The sequence below is a fragment of the Arabidopsis lyrata genome (assembly GCF_000004255.2).
Source record: "Arabidopsis lyrata subsp. lyrata unplaced genomic scaffold ARALYscaffold_1, whole genome shotgun sequence".
Taxonomy (NCBI): Eukaryota; Viridiplantae; Streptophyta; class Magnoliopsida; order Brassicales; family Brassicaceae; genus Arabidopsis; species Arabidopsis lyrata.
The window spans coordinates 24892018-24905117 of record NW_003302555.1 but is presented as its reverse complement, the minus strand read 5'-3'; the positions used below and the strand labels follow the sequence as shown (position 1 = coordinate 24905117).

General features: G+C 35.5%; 2 protein-coding genes across 5 annotated transcripts; one reads left to right on the top strand and one right to left on the bottom strand.

Annotated features, from left to right (window-relative positions):
* Window positions 1-6415: 6415 nt before the first annotated feature.
* Window positions 6416-9558, top strand: LOC9327520 (chorismate synthase, chloroplastic). 2 transcript variants are annotated; one of them, XM_002894089.2, is made up of 13 exons: window positions 6419-6715; window positions 6916-7066; window positions 7149-7225; window positions 7315-7373; window positions 7504-7587; window positions 7697-7789; window positions 8019-8099; window positions 8317-8448; window positions 8543-8645; window positions 8735-8829; window positions 8910-8975; window positions 9064-9148; window positions 9229-9558. In XM_002894089.2, the coding sequence occupies exons 1-13, from the start codon at window positions 6580-6582 to the stop codon at window positions 9372-9374; spliced, it is 1308 nt and encodes a 435-aa protein (XP_002894135.1). In that variant the 5' UTR covers window positions 6419-6579; the 3' UTR covers window positions 9375-9558. The 2 variants fall into 2 exon arrangements, with proteins under 2 accessions (XP_020869733.1, XP_002894135.1); XM_021014074.1 differs by lacking the exon at window positions 9229-9558 and having other exon boundaries at window positions 6416-6715; window positions 9066-9128.
* A 25-nt stretch (window positions 9559-9583) lies between these two features.
* LOC9330196 lies at window positions 9584-12986 on the bottom strand. Of its 3 annotated transcripts, none has more exons than XM_021014073.1 (11): window positions 12797-12986; window positions 12387-12587; window positions 12052-12286; window positions 11799-11971; window positions 11584-11723; window positions 11319-11496; window positions 10885-11222; window positions 10564-10802; window positions 10384-10496; window positions 10067-10313; window positions 9584-9968 (listed from the first exon to the last, which is right to left on the bottom strand). In XM_021014073.1, exons 2-11 carry the CDS (start codon window positions 12569-12571, stop codon window positions 9738-9740), a joined length of 2079 nt encoding a protein of 692 aa, XP_020869732.1. In that variant the 5' UTR covers window positions 12572-12587; window positions 12797-12986; the 3' UTR covers window positions 9584-9737. The 3 variants fall into 3 exon arrangements, with proteins under 3 accessions (XP_020869732.1, XP_020869731.1, XP_020869729.1); XM_021014072.1 differs by having other exon boundaries at window positions 12801-12986; XM_021014070.1 differs by having other exon boundaries at window positions 12387-12591; window positions 12806-12986.
* Window positions 12987-13100: the final 114 nt, after the last annotated feature.

The window sequence follows — 13100 nt, the reverse complement described above, 5'->3', positions numbered from 1 at the left end:
TTAGATTTTTCCCATAACTACTCTAATCATTACGTTGTATTGTTTTCTTTAGATTTGGTCGGGAAGGTTGATAATGTGAATGACATACAACTCGTGCAGATGGTGGGCTCTTCGAAAGATATTTCTGTGGTTTATTTTGACCTAATTGATACAGAGTATTGATTCTTAGTCTTATACAGATATATAATTTTGTTTTCTCTCAACGAAACATTGGTTGTTCTAAAATTATGGTGGATGCTCCGCTGCGTTTGAGTATCAGACTGACCGGTGAAACCGCCGTTAGATTTCATAGACAGTGGAAAGTTAACACCGACGATCGATTGGCCTAATTTTGTATGACTCTGTATTTTTCGTTTGGGTGGTTTATTTTCATTGCACAAACTTTGGTTGCTCTAAAATTATGGTGGATGCTCCGCTGCCTGGTGTTGTAGAACTAAAAGAAGTTTTGGTAATTTAATCTAAACTTAATTTATTAATCTTATGGATAAATTCTATATCGTTAATCAATATTCGTTTTTGTTAATTTTCTGATTTAGTTTTTAATATAAGAATTTTCCATTTTGTATTTCGGACCGTTAGATCGAGCTAAAAACAACCAGATAAAAACTACAACCATCCGATCTTAACTTTGACACTTACCTCTGCCTTCCCTGTTATAATAATCAACTTTATTTGCGAGCGTCAAATTAACATCTTATTAGACGCGAGTAATATTGGCCGTCCGATCAACACGTGTCTATAAAAACCATGGGCCAGTCCATTAATCTCTTTGAAATCATGGTCCATTCGTTTATATAGTCGGGCTTTGGGATCAATTAGTTTGGGCTTTGATACATTTGATCCCCGTCGCCGTCCGATTGAGATCTCCTCTCATTCTCTACCGTCTGATTTGGTTACTAACATGGTCAAACCTTATTAAAGAATGTACTACTTTCCAAAATACAAAATAAGATAATAAGTATATTTCTATATTTATATAAAATAGTATGTAGATCCATAATATAAAATCGTAAATTTTCTTCTTACAAATGTATATATATAGTGTTATTTCATTTTTGTATTAGCGATGATATCGTATAATATCGTTGTTAGACGTATCCATTTAGGTATATTTAACTTATATTATGCGATAAATACAGAAATATTCCAAACAATCTTGATTTGTAATTGTCTAGATAATGGCAGATCTCTATATTTTTCTTAAACCATAACAAACTGTACAACATGCTCTTCTTCTATTAATACTGATTGTGTCCTGGTCGAAAATTGTAGACATTCGTTTATAGTTGTTGTAAAAGTTCTACAATGAAATATACGGTTATAATTTATGCTCTGTTTACTGTGTAGTATTGTTTCTGTGTGATTTGTTTTTTATTGTTCGTATGATTGGTATCTAATATGGTTAATTTAATTACTGGAATAGGGATCCGGATGCGATGATGGGGTCCTTTCTCAATTTCTGGTACGTATTGATTGTTTAAAACTAACTGTTTCTTATGAGTTTATATACTAATTATTATTTCTTATCTAACATTAATTGATAATTGTATTATTATCTTATTTACAAGGATGTTACATCCGATTCTTCGTGTCTCCCTGACGTCGAGGTATATATTCCTTTGATCATGTGTGTTAGTTTTTTCTTTTTGTTTATTAACTTTGAATCTTTTAAATCTAACTTTTATATTTGACGTTTATACACAGGAAAACGTCAAAGAGGTATGCTACAAACATGTTTGTTTCGTCTCCATGTTGATAGCGAATTCGTATTCTCATACAAATAGTTTTAATACATTGTTTCTTTCTTATGTAGTATCTCGATGATGTGTCTGCTGCAGTTGATCTTTCTTCTGTCCTGGTATATATCTGACACGGTCGTTAATTAGTAACGTTTTTATCGTCTCTATATATTGATGTTAACAACACAATGTTGAATTTTATATTTATTTGAATTCCTAGCATGTCGAGGCCAGTGCTGCAGTTCTATCGTTAGATGAGGTAATTATTGAATTACTTGGTTACTATGTAGTTATATATTATTAATATATAATGTATGATTCAACTACTTTATCTTTATCTAACGCTATACTGTTTGTAAATAATAAGTTCAAGGATGTGCTTTCGGATCTAGGTGCATTGTCGGTCGATAAAGACTACGTTTTGGCTGTACTTTACCTGGTATATTATTATTGGGTTCTTACTTATAATATTACGCATTTTATTCCTATTTATACTCTATATATATTGACAAATTATAATCCATAAATATTGACAAATATAATATAGGAATCTCGGACACAGTTGAAGTCTCTATACTTGAGATATCTTTTGTCCAGATATCTACAGGTTGGTATATGTTGTCAATTTTTATATTCGATATGTATGTTTCGAAGCTTAAACAGGAAAATAAAAAGAAAAAAAACTTATATCTTGGTTGATTTGTATAGGAGGCAAAATCATTGGACCCTCTGATGCAGGCTAAAAAGGTTAATTGGTAACTCTATATAGTGTGCAGTTCGATTTATTGTTTGGTAACATTCGTTCCGATTTACGTGTTTGATAAATGTTGGTAATATAAATTATATTGCTTATACTTTATTTTGTATATCTTCCAGAATTATGCTGACTTGCGCATAAAGTATTTTGGTGATGGGGTGAGATAATTTATATCTATCTTACTAATAGTTGATGTACATATATTATATATATAGTCAGTTTGTATTCATGTAATAAGATACTAATGTGTTGTCTATTATTATCTTGAAGCGTTTTGTTGCTGCTGGTATGAAGCCATACCCGTCTGACGGTCTTGAGTGTGATGAGATTTTAATGAATACCAATGAAGATACTCTTGAGTGTATTAATGATATTGTCATCAGTAGTTGGCGTTTATGCCCGGCATATCTACGCCTTCGTTTTGTTGAATCGTTGATACTCTATAAAAGCATTAATGTCCACACGGTATGGGACGCTTGCTATCGAGTTTTGAGTGGTGATGTGTTGGCTGAACAGAAAATCGCTCGTAATAATCCTGGTATTAATCTATCATCAATACTAAATACTTATAGATGTTGTTTGACTTGATAGTTGTGTCTCAAAAAGGTGTTGCTTTTTATTACACTAGGGTTGGAGTTATCCGATGTGCAATTAGAGTGGTATGGTTTTCGTGTTATGCGTAAGGTGATGGGTGATCTTGGATTCCATCATGCCGGTTTTGAAGGTGTGCGTCTTGGTATAGTTCGCCGACTCTTAACTTACAAATGTGATGACATGTCAATGTGATATTGGCCTAGATTTGTTATCGTTGTCTTGGTTTTGTTTTATCGGTGTTATAGTTTCGGTATTGGTTTACTATTCCACCTAATACTATCAATATAATAGTGTCTTGGTGTTATTTATTTTATCATTTTATCGTTTTGGGAATTATTAACCTTTATGATTTATTAGTTATGAATTTGTTATTTTAATTAAGTTTGTTCTTTCTTGTGTATTTAATGTGATTATCGACTATATCATGTTCGTAATGCGAATTATATACGAAGTACCGCGTAATCCATAATTTTTAACTACATGTATTTGTTGCTGTATCACTTTTTCTAAGATATTCATTTATAACATTGTTCAGGGGTAAAAAAATGACATAAAAAGGTGAACTAGACTATTTCTGTTTATGCGTAATTTTCTTTGATAGTTGAACAATAATGCGTCTGTGTTTGCTATCATTATTACAAAGACTTAGAACTTCCGACGACTGTTATCATGTTTCTCGACACATAGACGATGCATGTAGGTTATCATCGCTTATCTCTTCTGTAACTTTTTTATTATGTTCGTATGCGGTAAAAATTGAATGGGATTAACTGTACTGTTTTGTAGTAATAATTAGAAAATAACCAGTTACGATATGACGTCGTCTGTACCGTATTTTATAGTTCGATATATCTACTTGCTTTTAGATATTCCGTTTCATTTTAATATATACTCTCTCCTCTGTTTTATTATTATTATTCACGCTATTATATATAAGCAAACCAAACAAAAAGAACAAAAAAAAAAAAAAAAAAAACAGCTACTACATCAACACGACCGAAAAGAAAGAAAAAAATATTATTTTATCGCGATTATTATGGAAAATCGCGTGTAATAATAAACAAAATCTCTACAATTAGGGATACTGTTATGATATGCATCGATTGTGATAAATACTAAATTGACATTTTTAATAGTTACAATTTTATTTATATAGTATAGTTTCTGGATATGCGTTATAGTTCTATATATATTTCGCTTTAGTGAGTTTTTGTAATTTAGTCTGAAAGATGTTATATGATATTAGTTAAAAACTCTGATTGAGGTGACATACATGATACATAGCTTGTCATTGGTTATAGTTTTTTTGTATTACTCATTCAAAAAAGTTGTTTCTCAAAATGCATCGTGTGGTTTTGGTTTCCGTCGTTAGGTAAAATGGAACTTTATTTGCGTCCCTAATAACTTACACCATTTGTATATATTATTATTATGGTGTTGATAATAGAGTGATATTTTTTACCCTTAAGTTTCGTTAGTATATATTTCAGTTTAACTGTTGAGATTTAGTTTCTTTTTTTAAAACTTAATTTATTAATCTTATGGATAAATTCTATATCGTTTAATCAATATTCGTTTTTGTTAATTTTCTGATTTAGTTTTTAATATATATTTTCCATTTTTATGTTCTTTCCAAATAATCGTTAGGTCTACATATATGTATCCCGCATTTATACCTCATTGGAATATTTAGCCGCGTAATCTTTTGTTATGGGTTCTACAATGATACCTTTTACATCTGATTCATGTGATGGTGGTTATTTTCGTATTGCGTCTCTTAACCCTAACATGGGTGAGTGGTCTGTCTCGGTGAAGATTTTGAATTGTTGGTCTGTTTCGCGTGGCACGGGTAGAGAGCTCAATATGATTTTGGGTGACGAGCATGTTAGTTTTTTGATAACTTACCAGCTATACATGTTTTCGATATTAAATTGAATTGGTTTTGTCTTTAACGTTTTATTTGCAGTTCACACAAATCCAAGCCGTTGTTCGTGATGAATTAATTGATAATTATCTTTCAAGATTGATAATCGATGAGTGGGTGAGCATTAAAAATTTTGATGTATCACGGGTTAACAGCATATTGAGACTAGTACCGCATAGATTCAAGATTGTGTTTCGTTCGGACACTTTAGTGCAAAGTATTAATATGTGCTCCAGTAGAACCTATTTCAATCTAACTGAGTTTGTGAGTATATTGAGTGGTATTGTTAATCCGAATATTTGCGTTGGTAAGCCTAATTTATAAATTTATTTGTGCTTTTGGAGTTTATTTGCGGTTCATGTTCTGACTGTATTATTCATGTGTGTGTTTCATAGATGTTGTTGGCAAAATTGTCAACGTGAGAGAGTTGGTTTTTGTTCCTTCCGTGGAACATTCTCAAGGAGGATATTTTGAGCTGTACTTTGGTTTACGTGATACTGAGTAAGTCACTATTCTTTTAAAGATTTAAACCAGAATATAATGTCTTATGACTTCTTCAAATCTTAAAATTAGGTGTATCCATCTAGAGTGTCGTTTAACGGGTGACCTTGCAGTCGAGTTCTATGACTTATGGAAGCAACGTTCACGTAACACAGTGATATGTATTATCAAGTTTGTGAAATTAGAGCTATCACAGGAACATAGATGGAGATGTACCAATGTTACCGGAAGTACGAGGATTATGTTGAATCCGGATCTCAGTATTACCGACGAGATGCTTTGTTGGTAAGTATTTTTTTTTTCCGTTTACAATCAAAACTCTAAAGTTGGCGACTGGACATTCACTGTTTATGGTGTTCTTAATCGGATGTCAGGAATCCTGAAAATGACCAAGTACCGATCATCACACGGAAGGAGAATGCCATGGAGTGATGATGTTCGTTGATTTCTTATTTTGTTGATGAATGATTTTAAAAGATGATTTATTATTATTTTTTAGCATTTATAATATTATTGAATTTTTTAAATTTCATCATTTTCCATAATTTTATCACACTAAATCCTAAACAATTTACCATATTTTTCTTACATTACCAAGTAACACCTAAAAAATCCCTTATTTCACATGATTTTACCATTTATACAGCATTCTTTCCGCGCATGTGCGCGGGCAATCACCTAGTTAAAATGAATCTATTAAATTTTTGGATTGAGTATCTCGGGTTCAAATCAGATCGAATCGATCTATCCGGATTGGTAAGGTCAATCTGGTTCGAATCGAAGGATATGTTGTTGACCAAAACCGGATATAAACCAAAAAAACAGCTACACTGTTCCGGTTGAAGGATTTTGGTTTGGTCCTCGTAGTGTTTGGTAGGTGGAGGATTTTGCAAATTGCGTCTCCTCCATTTTGCACAACGAAGAAGAAGACCACAAAAGACATTACCAATTAGGCCCTAATATATGTCCTAACTCACCAACCCCCCAAAATTGCCACCAACCTCAATTTCTCTCCTTCTTTAAACCTTTCTCATTCCTCTTTCTTTTGCCTTTGAATCCTGATCATGGCGTCTTCTCTTACTTCCAAATCCATTCTCGGATCCACCAAACCCGGTTCTTCTTCTCTTCCGTCCGAGCTCCGTCGTCTCTCCTCTCCCGCCGTTCAGATTTCTATCCGTACCCAAACCAGGAAGAACTTACGTGAGTTCTCTCTCCGATTATTATTTCTTAAAATTTGAAGCCTTTGTCTGTATCTAGCATAAAGAAGAAAGATGTGTAATTTGAATCTTTAGGGCAGTTCTGGTTGATTGAATTGATTCACATTTCCATTAGAACAAAATCGGAGAGATTGAAAGTTTAAAGCTTTAAGAGATTTGGAATTTGGGTTTTTAATTTGGCAGAGATACAAGCTACTGGAAGTTCTTATGGGACTCATTTTCGAGTTTCAACTTTTGGAGAATCACATGGAGGAGGTGTTGGTTGTATCATTGATGGTTGTCCTCCTCGGATTCCACTTACTGAATCTGATTTGCAATTCGATCTCGATAGAAGGTTTTTTCAGGAAGAAGAAAGCTATTATAATATAATATGATCCCTTGATGGGTTTTCTTACATGTTGGTTTGCTTTATTTAGGAGGCCTGGTCAGAGCAGGATCACAACTCCTAGAAAAGAGACTGATACTTGCCGGATATCTTCTGGAGTCTCCGAAGGTCGGTCTAGTTATACATTCTATTTCATAGTTTGGATTTGGTTTAGTTTCTCTATCTTGTTCTAACTGTTGATATCCATAAAATTGCAGGAATGACGACAGGAACACCTATCCATGTGTTTGTGCCAAACACCGATCAGAGAGGACTTGTAAGTTTTTTGACATCTCTATGCACACAAGTGTATCCGATATTGTTAGCATTAGAGAAAGCAGAATCGAATAGAAAGCTTAAAGGTTTTCTGTAGACTCTAACCTTTGAGAGACTCTCTGGATTTTCAGGATTACAGTGAAATGTCGGTTGCATATAGACCATCGCATGCTGATGCAACTTATGACATGAAGTATGGTGTCAGATCAGTGCAGGTATCGTTTGTTTAAAATTACTCACATGCTACTTTTCTTGCTAAGGTTTTATGTAGTTCAAAGGCATTGTTCGGCTTAACTTATTACCTTAAGCGTTATTCTTTTCAAGGGTGGAGGAAGATCTTCAGCTAGAGAGACCATTGGAAGAGTTGCTCCTGGAGCTTTGGCCAAGAAAATTTTGAAGCAATTTGCAGGAACTGAGGTGTGTTTACTTTCTTAGTTTGCAATTGGCATTGCTCTCAAAGAATCAATTTACATTGAACTCTTCATATCCTTTCTGATCTCTGTTCTTTCTATCTTAGTATATCTTTGCAACGAGGTTGTCCCTTAGTAAAAAACTAATTAACCCAATTTTCTGCAGATGCACACAACCCTTTCATATGTGCTTCTGGACGTGCTTATGTTTGTCTTTGTTTTTTTTGTGTCTCCAGATTCTTGCCTATGTCTCGCAAGTCCACCACGTTGTACTTCCAGAAGATTTGGTAGACCACGATAATTTGACACTGGAACAGGTGCAGATCCTTTTTGAAAGTATAACCTACATTTTGTTTTGTGATTAAATTTCATACTATAACTGAGGGAAAACCCATTTTAGTGATTTGATTTGTGCTGTGAATTTTCTGCGATGTTCATCCACCACTATAATCATTTTCCTAATTACTTTTTTGTTGCCTCTTCTTATTATGGTTCTTCTAGTAATATTCTTCCCTAATTTTCTTTGTTTTCCAGATAGAAAACAACATTGTTAGATGCCCTAATCCCGAGTATGCAGAAAAGATGATAGCTGCGATTGATGCTGTCAGGACAAAAGGGAACTCTGTTGGTGGTGTTGTGACCTGCATTGTTCGAAATGCTCCACGTGTATGAACGCACTGTACCATGAGCTTAATCTGTGTGCCTCCTGTAGTCTGATTGCTTGAACTTCATTGATGATTATTGAAACTACTATACGCAGGGGCTTGGTACACCGGTTTTCGATAAACTTGAAGCAGAACTGGCAAAAGCTTGTATGTCATTACCAGCAACAAAGGGATTTGAGTTTGGAAGTGGCTTTGCAGGTATAGAAAGTTATATTTTGCTCTTCTTCTTTGACCAATCTAAAACACCCCCTCTGGAGCAGTATAAACCATACGCGATGAACCCGCAGGTACCTTTTTAACTGGTCTTGAACACAATGATGAGTTCTATACCGATGAAAATGGAAGAATACGTACCAGAACAAACCGATCCGGTGGAATTCAGGTTGGTTAAGTCTTGTATTTAATATGTCAATAAACTACTTTTCTCTTGAGAGAATTCCTAATATTGGTCAATTTGCATAGGGAGGGATCTCAAATGGTGAAATAATAAACATGAGAGTAGCCTTCAAGCCAACATCAACAATTGGAGTAAGTTTATGATAAAACTGATACAGTTTCCATATGAACATAACAAATGTCAGCGTGATATCATTGATATTTTCTTTCCAACGCGCAGAGGAAGCAGAATACGGTAACCAGAGACAAGGTAGAAACCGAAATGATTGCGCGTGGCCGTCATGATCCTTGTGTTGTTCCACGAGGTGATTATCTACTTCCAATCCAAACCATTGAATTAATTCACTTTACTACTTCAGCATTTTGACTGTGTGTTTGTTTGCAGCTGTGCCAATGGTGGAAGCAATGGTGGCTTTAGTTCTTGTGGATCAATTGATGGCGCAATACGCACAATGTCATTTGTTTCCAATAAATCCAGAGTTGCAGGAACCTCTCCAGATAGAGCAGCCGCAAAATGCTACTGCTTTGTAAGCAAAACTCTATAGAGTCCGAGAGAGTGAGGCTTTGCTTTTGTTGTGTGATTATTATGAATAAAAAATGTTAATTTTGTGCCCACCAGAAAAACAGAGAACATTATTTTTTGTAAGAGGATTTTGCTACTGCATCATTCAGCTAAATGTGATTTTACCACGGAACATAAACTATTTCTATATAATACTTTTGGTATGCCATTTCCATTTCGGTTAATAAACTTTATTCTATAGTAATAATTCAAAAACTTTTGTACAACATACATGTAAATGTACAGATATACGTTATTAGTTACAACATTACACAGTTTCCCTAATGAAAAGTCACTCGTGGGACGAAAACCGACATCATTTTTGAAATGTTTTACTTGGTTTTCTTGTTATCGTCTTTGCTCTGTTCAAGAACAACCGGAGCAGCCGGAATGCTGAACCACCACTCTTTAAGCCGCCGCATCAACCGTTCCGTGCTTGCTCTACGCGGTGGCGAGTATCTTGTGAACAGCTCAAGAAACACCACCAGAATCAGATTGTTCCAAGGCACTAATGCCATCATCGACGCAGCGATCACAATGGCAACTGCAAACTTCTCACTCGCCTGTCATTTTCAAACTTCAATTAACATTAAACCGTTTGCAAAAAAACCACGTTTTGGCGAACGCTAAAATGAGAGGAAGGGTTGAGAGAGAGAGAGACCTGTGGGAAAAGAGAGAGTAGCAAAGCTCGGAACTTGAGGAGAACAATGTTTGCGTCTTGGATTAACTGTTCGAGCTGTGAAATCGCGTTTTGGACTGCTAAAAGCTGTTCCATTGTGTTCATAGGAGGCGGCGCTATAACTTTCAGCTCGATCATTACTTTCTCTCTGTTGCTGAAATATCTCGTGAGAACCATGAAACCCGCTATAAAGAGAGATGCAATCGCAAAAACATAGCCAATCCACCCCCTAAACAAAAAACTGATTAAACCACAGAAAAAAACGAAAGATTTCAGAGAATTGTATAAAAGTATGTTACCTGTAAATTATGAAAGTTGAGAAGAGACAGAAAACAAAAGACTTCAATGGATCCTCCCAATAAGCTAACGACAAAAGCCAATTCCCGATTTCTATAACCGGAAGTAGCAGTTCCTGCAAAAACCAGAGTCTCTAAAATCTGTTGCATGAAATGCTAGAATTGTTGTGTTCTTTCTTTTACCTTCATCACTGCTACATTGGTGTCAATTCCATCAACTTTAACTCCATTAACCGTCTCTTGCGCAAGAACCACTTTCTCATAGTTCTTTCTTGATTGCTTAACTGCTTTCTCCAATGGATTCACATCTCCAACCATCACTTCACCTACCACAAGACTACTTCTACTCTTTGGACTTGTTGCTCCAAACACCAAACCCAATTGCGAAAGCATATCCGAGGCCGAGATCGAGTGCAATGTCCCTGTTAAAAGAAGTTCTCTCATCAACATAGAATTCTGTGCGACCAGCTAAATACAATTTGCATAATATGTTAGTAATGTTACCTTCTTTGGCTTTGTTTGTCCGGTCAACCACTCTAGAACTAGACATCTCTGCAAGCGTCTCTAGAATACGGTCTCCACCAGGAAGCTGATCACAGAGATTGAACGGGAGAAGATTCCCATACCGCACCGGGTTTGTTAAACCGATTTCTTGAATGGCTTGCACGCGTAAAATGCCGAGTACAGCTTTTGAGATAGCTTCATCTTTCGCCACACTCGTGTTGATCTTGTACTTCTTTATGTATCTGTGAACATATAACACTTCTAGGATTATCGCAAGCCAGTAATCTCTTCGTGTGTGGCCCTTGAGCTCGGGGAACTCCATTACTACTGGCTCTGGTCTACAGAGACAAAAAAAATATGTAACCGAATCAGTCAGATAAGAAGTGAATACAAAACAAAGCTTATTAATTGACGTAATAAAAATCATTCCCTACAGGGAAATAGACTTGTAAGAGACGGCCTTATCGAAAAGCCGAGTGCCCCAAGGACCGGTTAACTCGGGTTTAATGACTTGTTTCAGATCTTCAGATAGGCTATAACGCTTTGGTGTGTCGAACGAAACAACCTTTATAGCCTCAAAATATAGTGAATGATCAGTAAGAATCAAACGACCTGCATTTAACAATACTCAATTCAATCAACCGAACAGAGAGGAATTTACAAGATTTCCACTACTTGTTAGTACAGAGAAAAACATACCTGGCCATGTAGAGATTCCAATATGTTCAAGAACTGGTTGGGTAGTAACTGTCCCGTCGACCTCAAGAATCTTTTCTCCTTTTGATCGAACACCGGAAAGTAAAGATGACTCGGACTGGCTCTTCATCTTCTTGATTGCTCTAGAAAGTGATTCGGATTCAGATTTCACAAACTTTTTCTGAACAATGTTTCTAAAGATGAAAGCTTTTATTTACCTTTCAAGTCCATACAAATACTTGTCATAAACATAAAACTGAAGCCGAACACTGTTTGAGGCAGAAGTCAGCATACCAAACAAATTCTCACATATGATCACATCAGCAATTATAGGAACTGCTGGAGCAATCCGTGAGAAGGCTTCTAAACCAACAGTTGGATCTTCATCAACCTGCTTCCATGTTTGAAAATAAGAGGATCAAGTCTTGAATCAATAGACCACAGACACAGAAATCAAAAGTCCTTACTTACACTGAGTAATGACTGGCTAGCAGCAGAAGGAACCTCCCAAGCAACCATCATATCAAAAGTTAAACGTCGAAAGTTTTTATCGCTTAGATGACCTGTTACTCCAACAGAGAGTGCAAGTGCCCTGAAACAGCAGTACTCTAGAAAGTTTCTTGGAAACATTGAAGGCTGCTTAACAGATTCAGACGCCTCTTGTTTGAAACTATCTTGTAGCTCACTTACTGAAACACCAAGTATTCTGCATCAATTGTTTCACATTACTCTATAGAGTTATCTATCAAAACATGGAAGCTCACCAATTCAATTGTATGTAGTAAAAGGTAAATAAAGATGCTTACTTTGAACACCTGCGAATGACAACATTTGCTACTGGAGAAAGCTCAGGTATCCAGTTGACACCAGCAGATGGAGAATTCTCAATCTCGTCGATTTCTTCATCGAAAGAACTTTGCTTCCCAAGCAACCATTTAAGTGAACTATCTTTAACCAGACCTTCTAAAACATCCCTAGTTCTGCTCGACATAGTTAGATTTCTTCACCTGGTAAAATCATTACACATATTTAGGCAAAAATTTGACTCTCTAAACTGAAACTACAGAGACTTTATAAGAAGTTTCAACACAAAGATTACTCAGCTCAAATCAAGAGACGAAAATTAGTTAATCATATGTGAGTTTGACTAAATTTGTGAACATTTTTGTGATCAGATTCCAAAATTACAGAGGACTCAATGTTTTTCTCAACTTACCCACCTTCAAAATCAACTAACTTCACAACTATGAATTGTTCTCCTACAACACCATAAAAGCTTCGTTTTCTCCAATTATCAAGATTCTGCCGTGAATTGGGGTTTATCGAAAAGTGACAAACAAGAGAAGCGGAGAAAGTGAGACGGTGGTAATAAGGATCTCTCCGGTGTCGGCTTTGTTTTGTCTATTCGAGGAAAAATGATAAGATACGATCAGTAACACGTGAGCAAAACGTGGCTTTGTTACGTTTACGCCACGTCAGCTACATTGAACGGCTCAGATTTGATCAATCGACTTTCACTT

Bases quoted from the DNA above. Each gene is read 5' to 3' on its own strand.
- LOC9327520 (XM_002894089.2), top strand. From the start codon at position 6,580: ATGGCGTCTTCTCTTACTTCCAAATCCATTCTCGGATCCACCAAACCC. The intron at 7,226-7,314 runs GTCGGTCTAGTT...ATAAAATTGCAG, and splicing joins ATCTTCTGGAGTCTCCGAAG to GAATGACGACAGGAACACCT. The intron at 9,149-9,228 runs GTGATTATCTAC...GTTTGTTTGCAG, and splicing joins TCCTTGTGTTGTTCCACGAG to CTGTGCCAATGGTGGAAGCA.
- LOC9330196 (XM_021014073.1), bottom strand. From the start codon at position 12,571: ATGTCGAGCAGAACTAGGGATGTTTTAGAAGGTCTGGTTAAAGATAGT. The intron at 11,223-11,318 runs GTAGGGAATGAT...TTGTCTCTGTAG, and splicing joins TCTTACAAGTCTATTTCCCT to ACCAGAGCCAGTAGTAATGG. The intron at 10,803-10,884 runs GTAACATTACTA...TTCTTTTAACAG, and splicing joins GACAAACAAAGCCAAAGAAG to GGACATTGCACTCGATCTCG.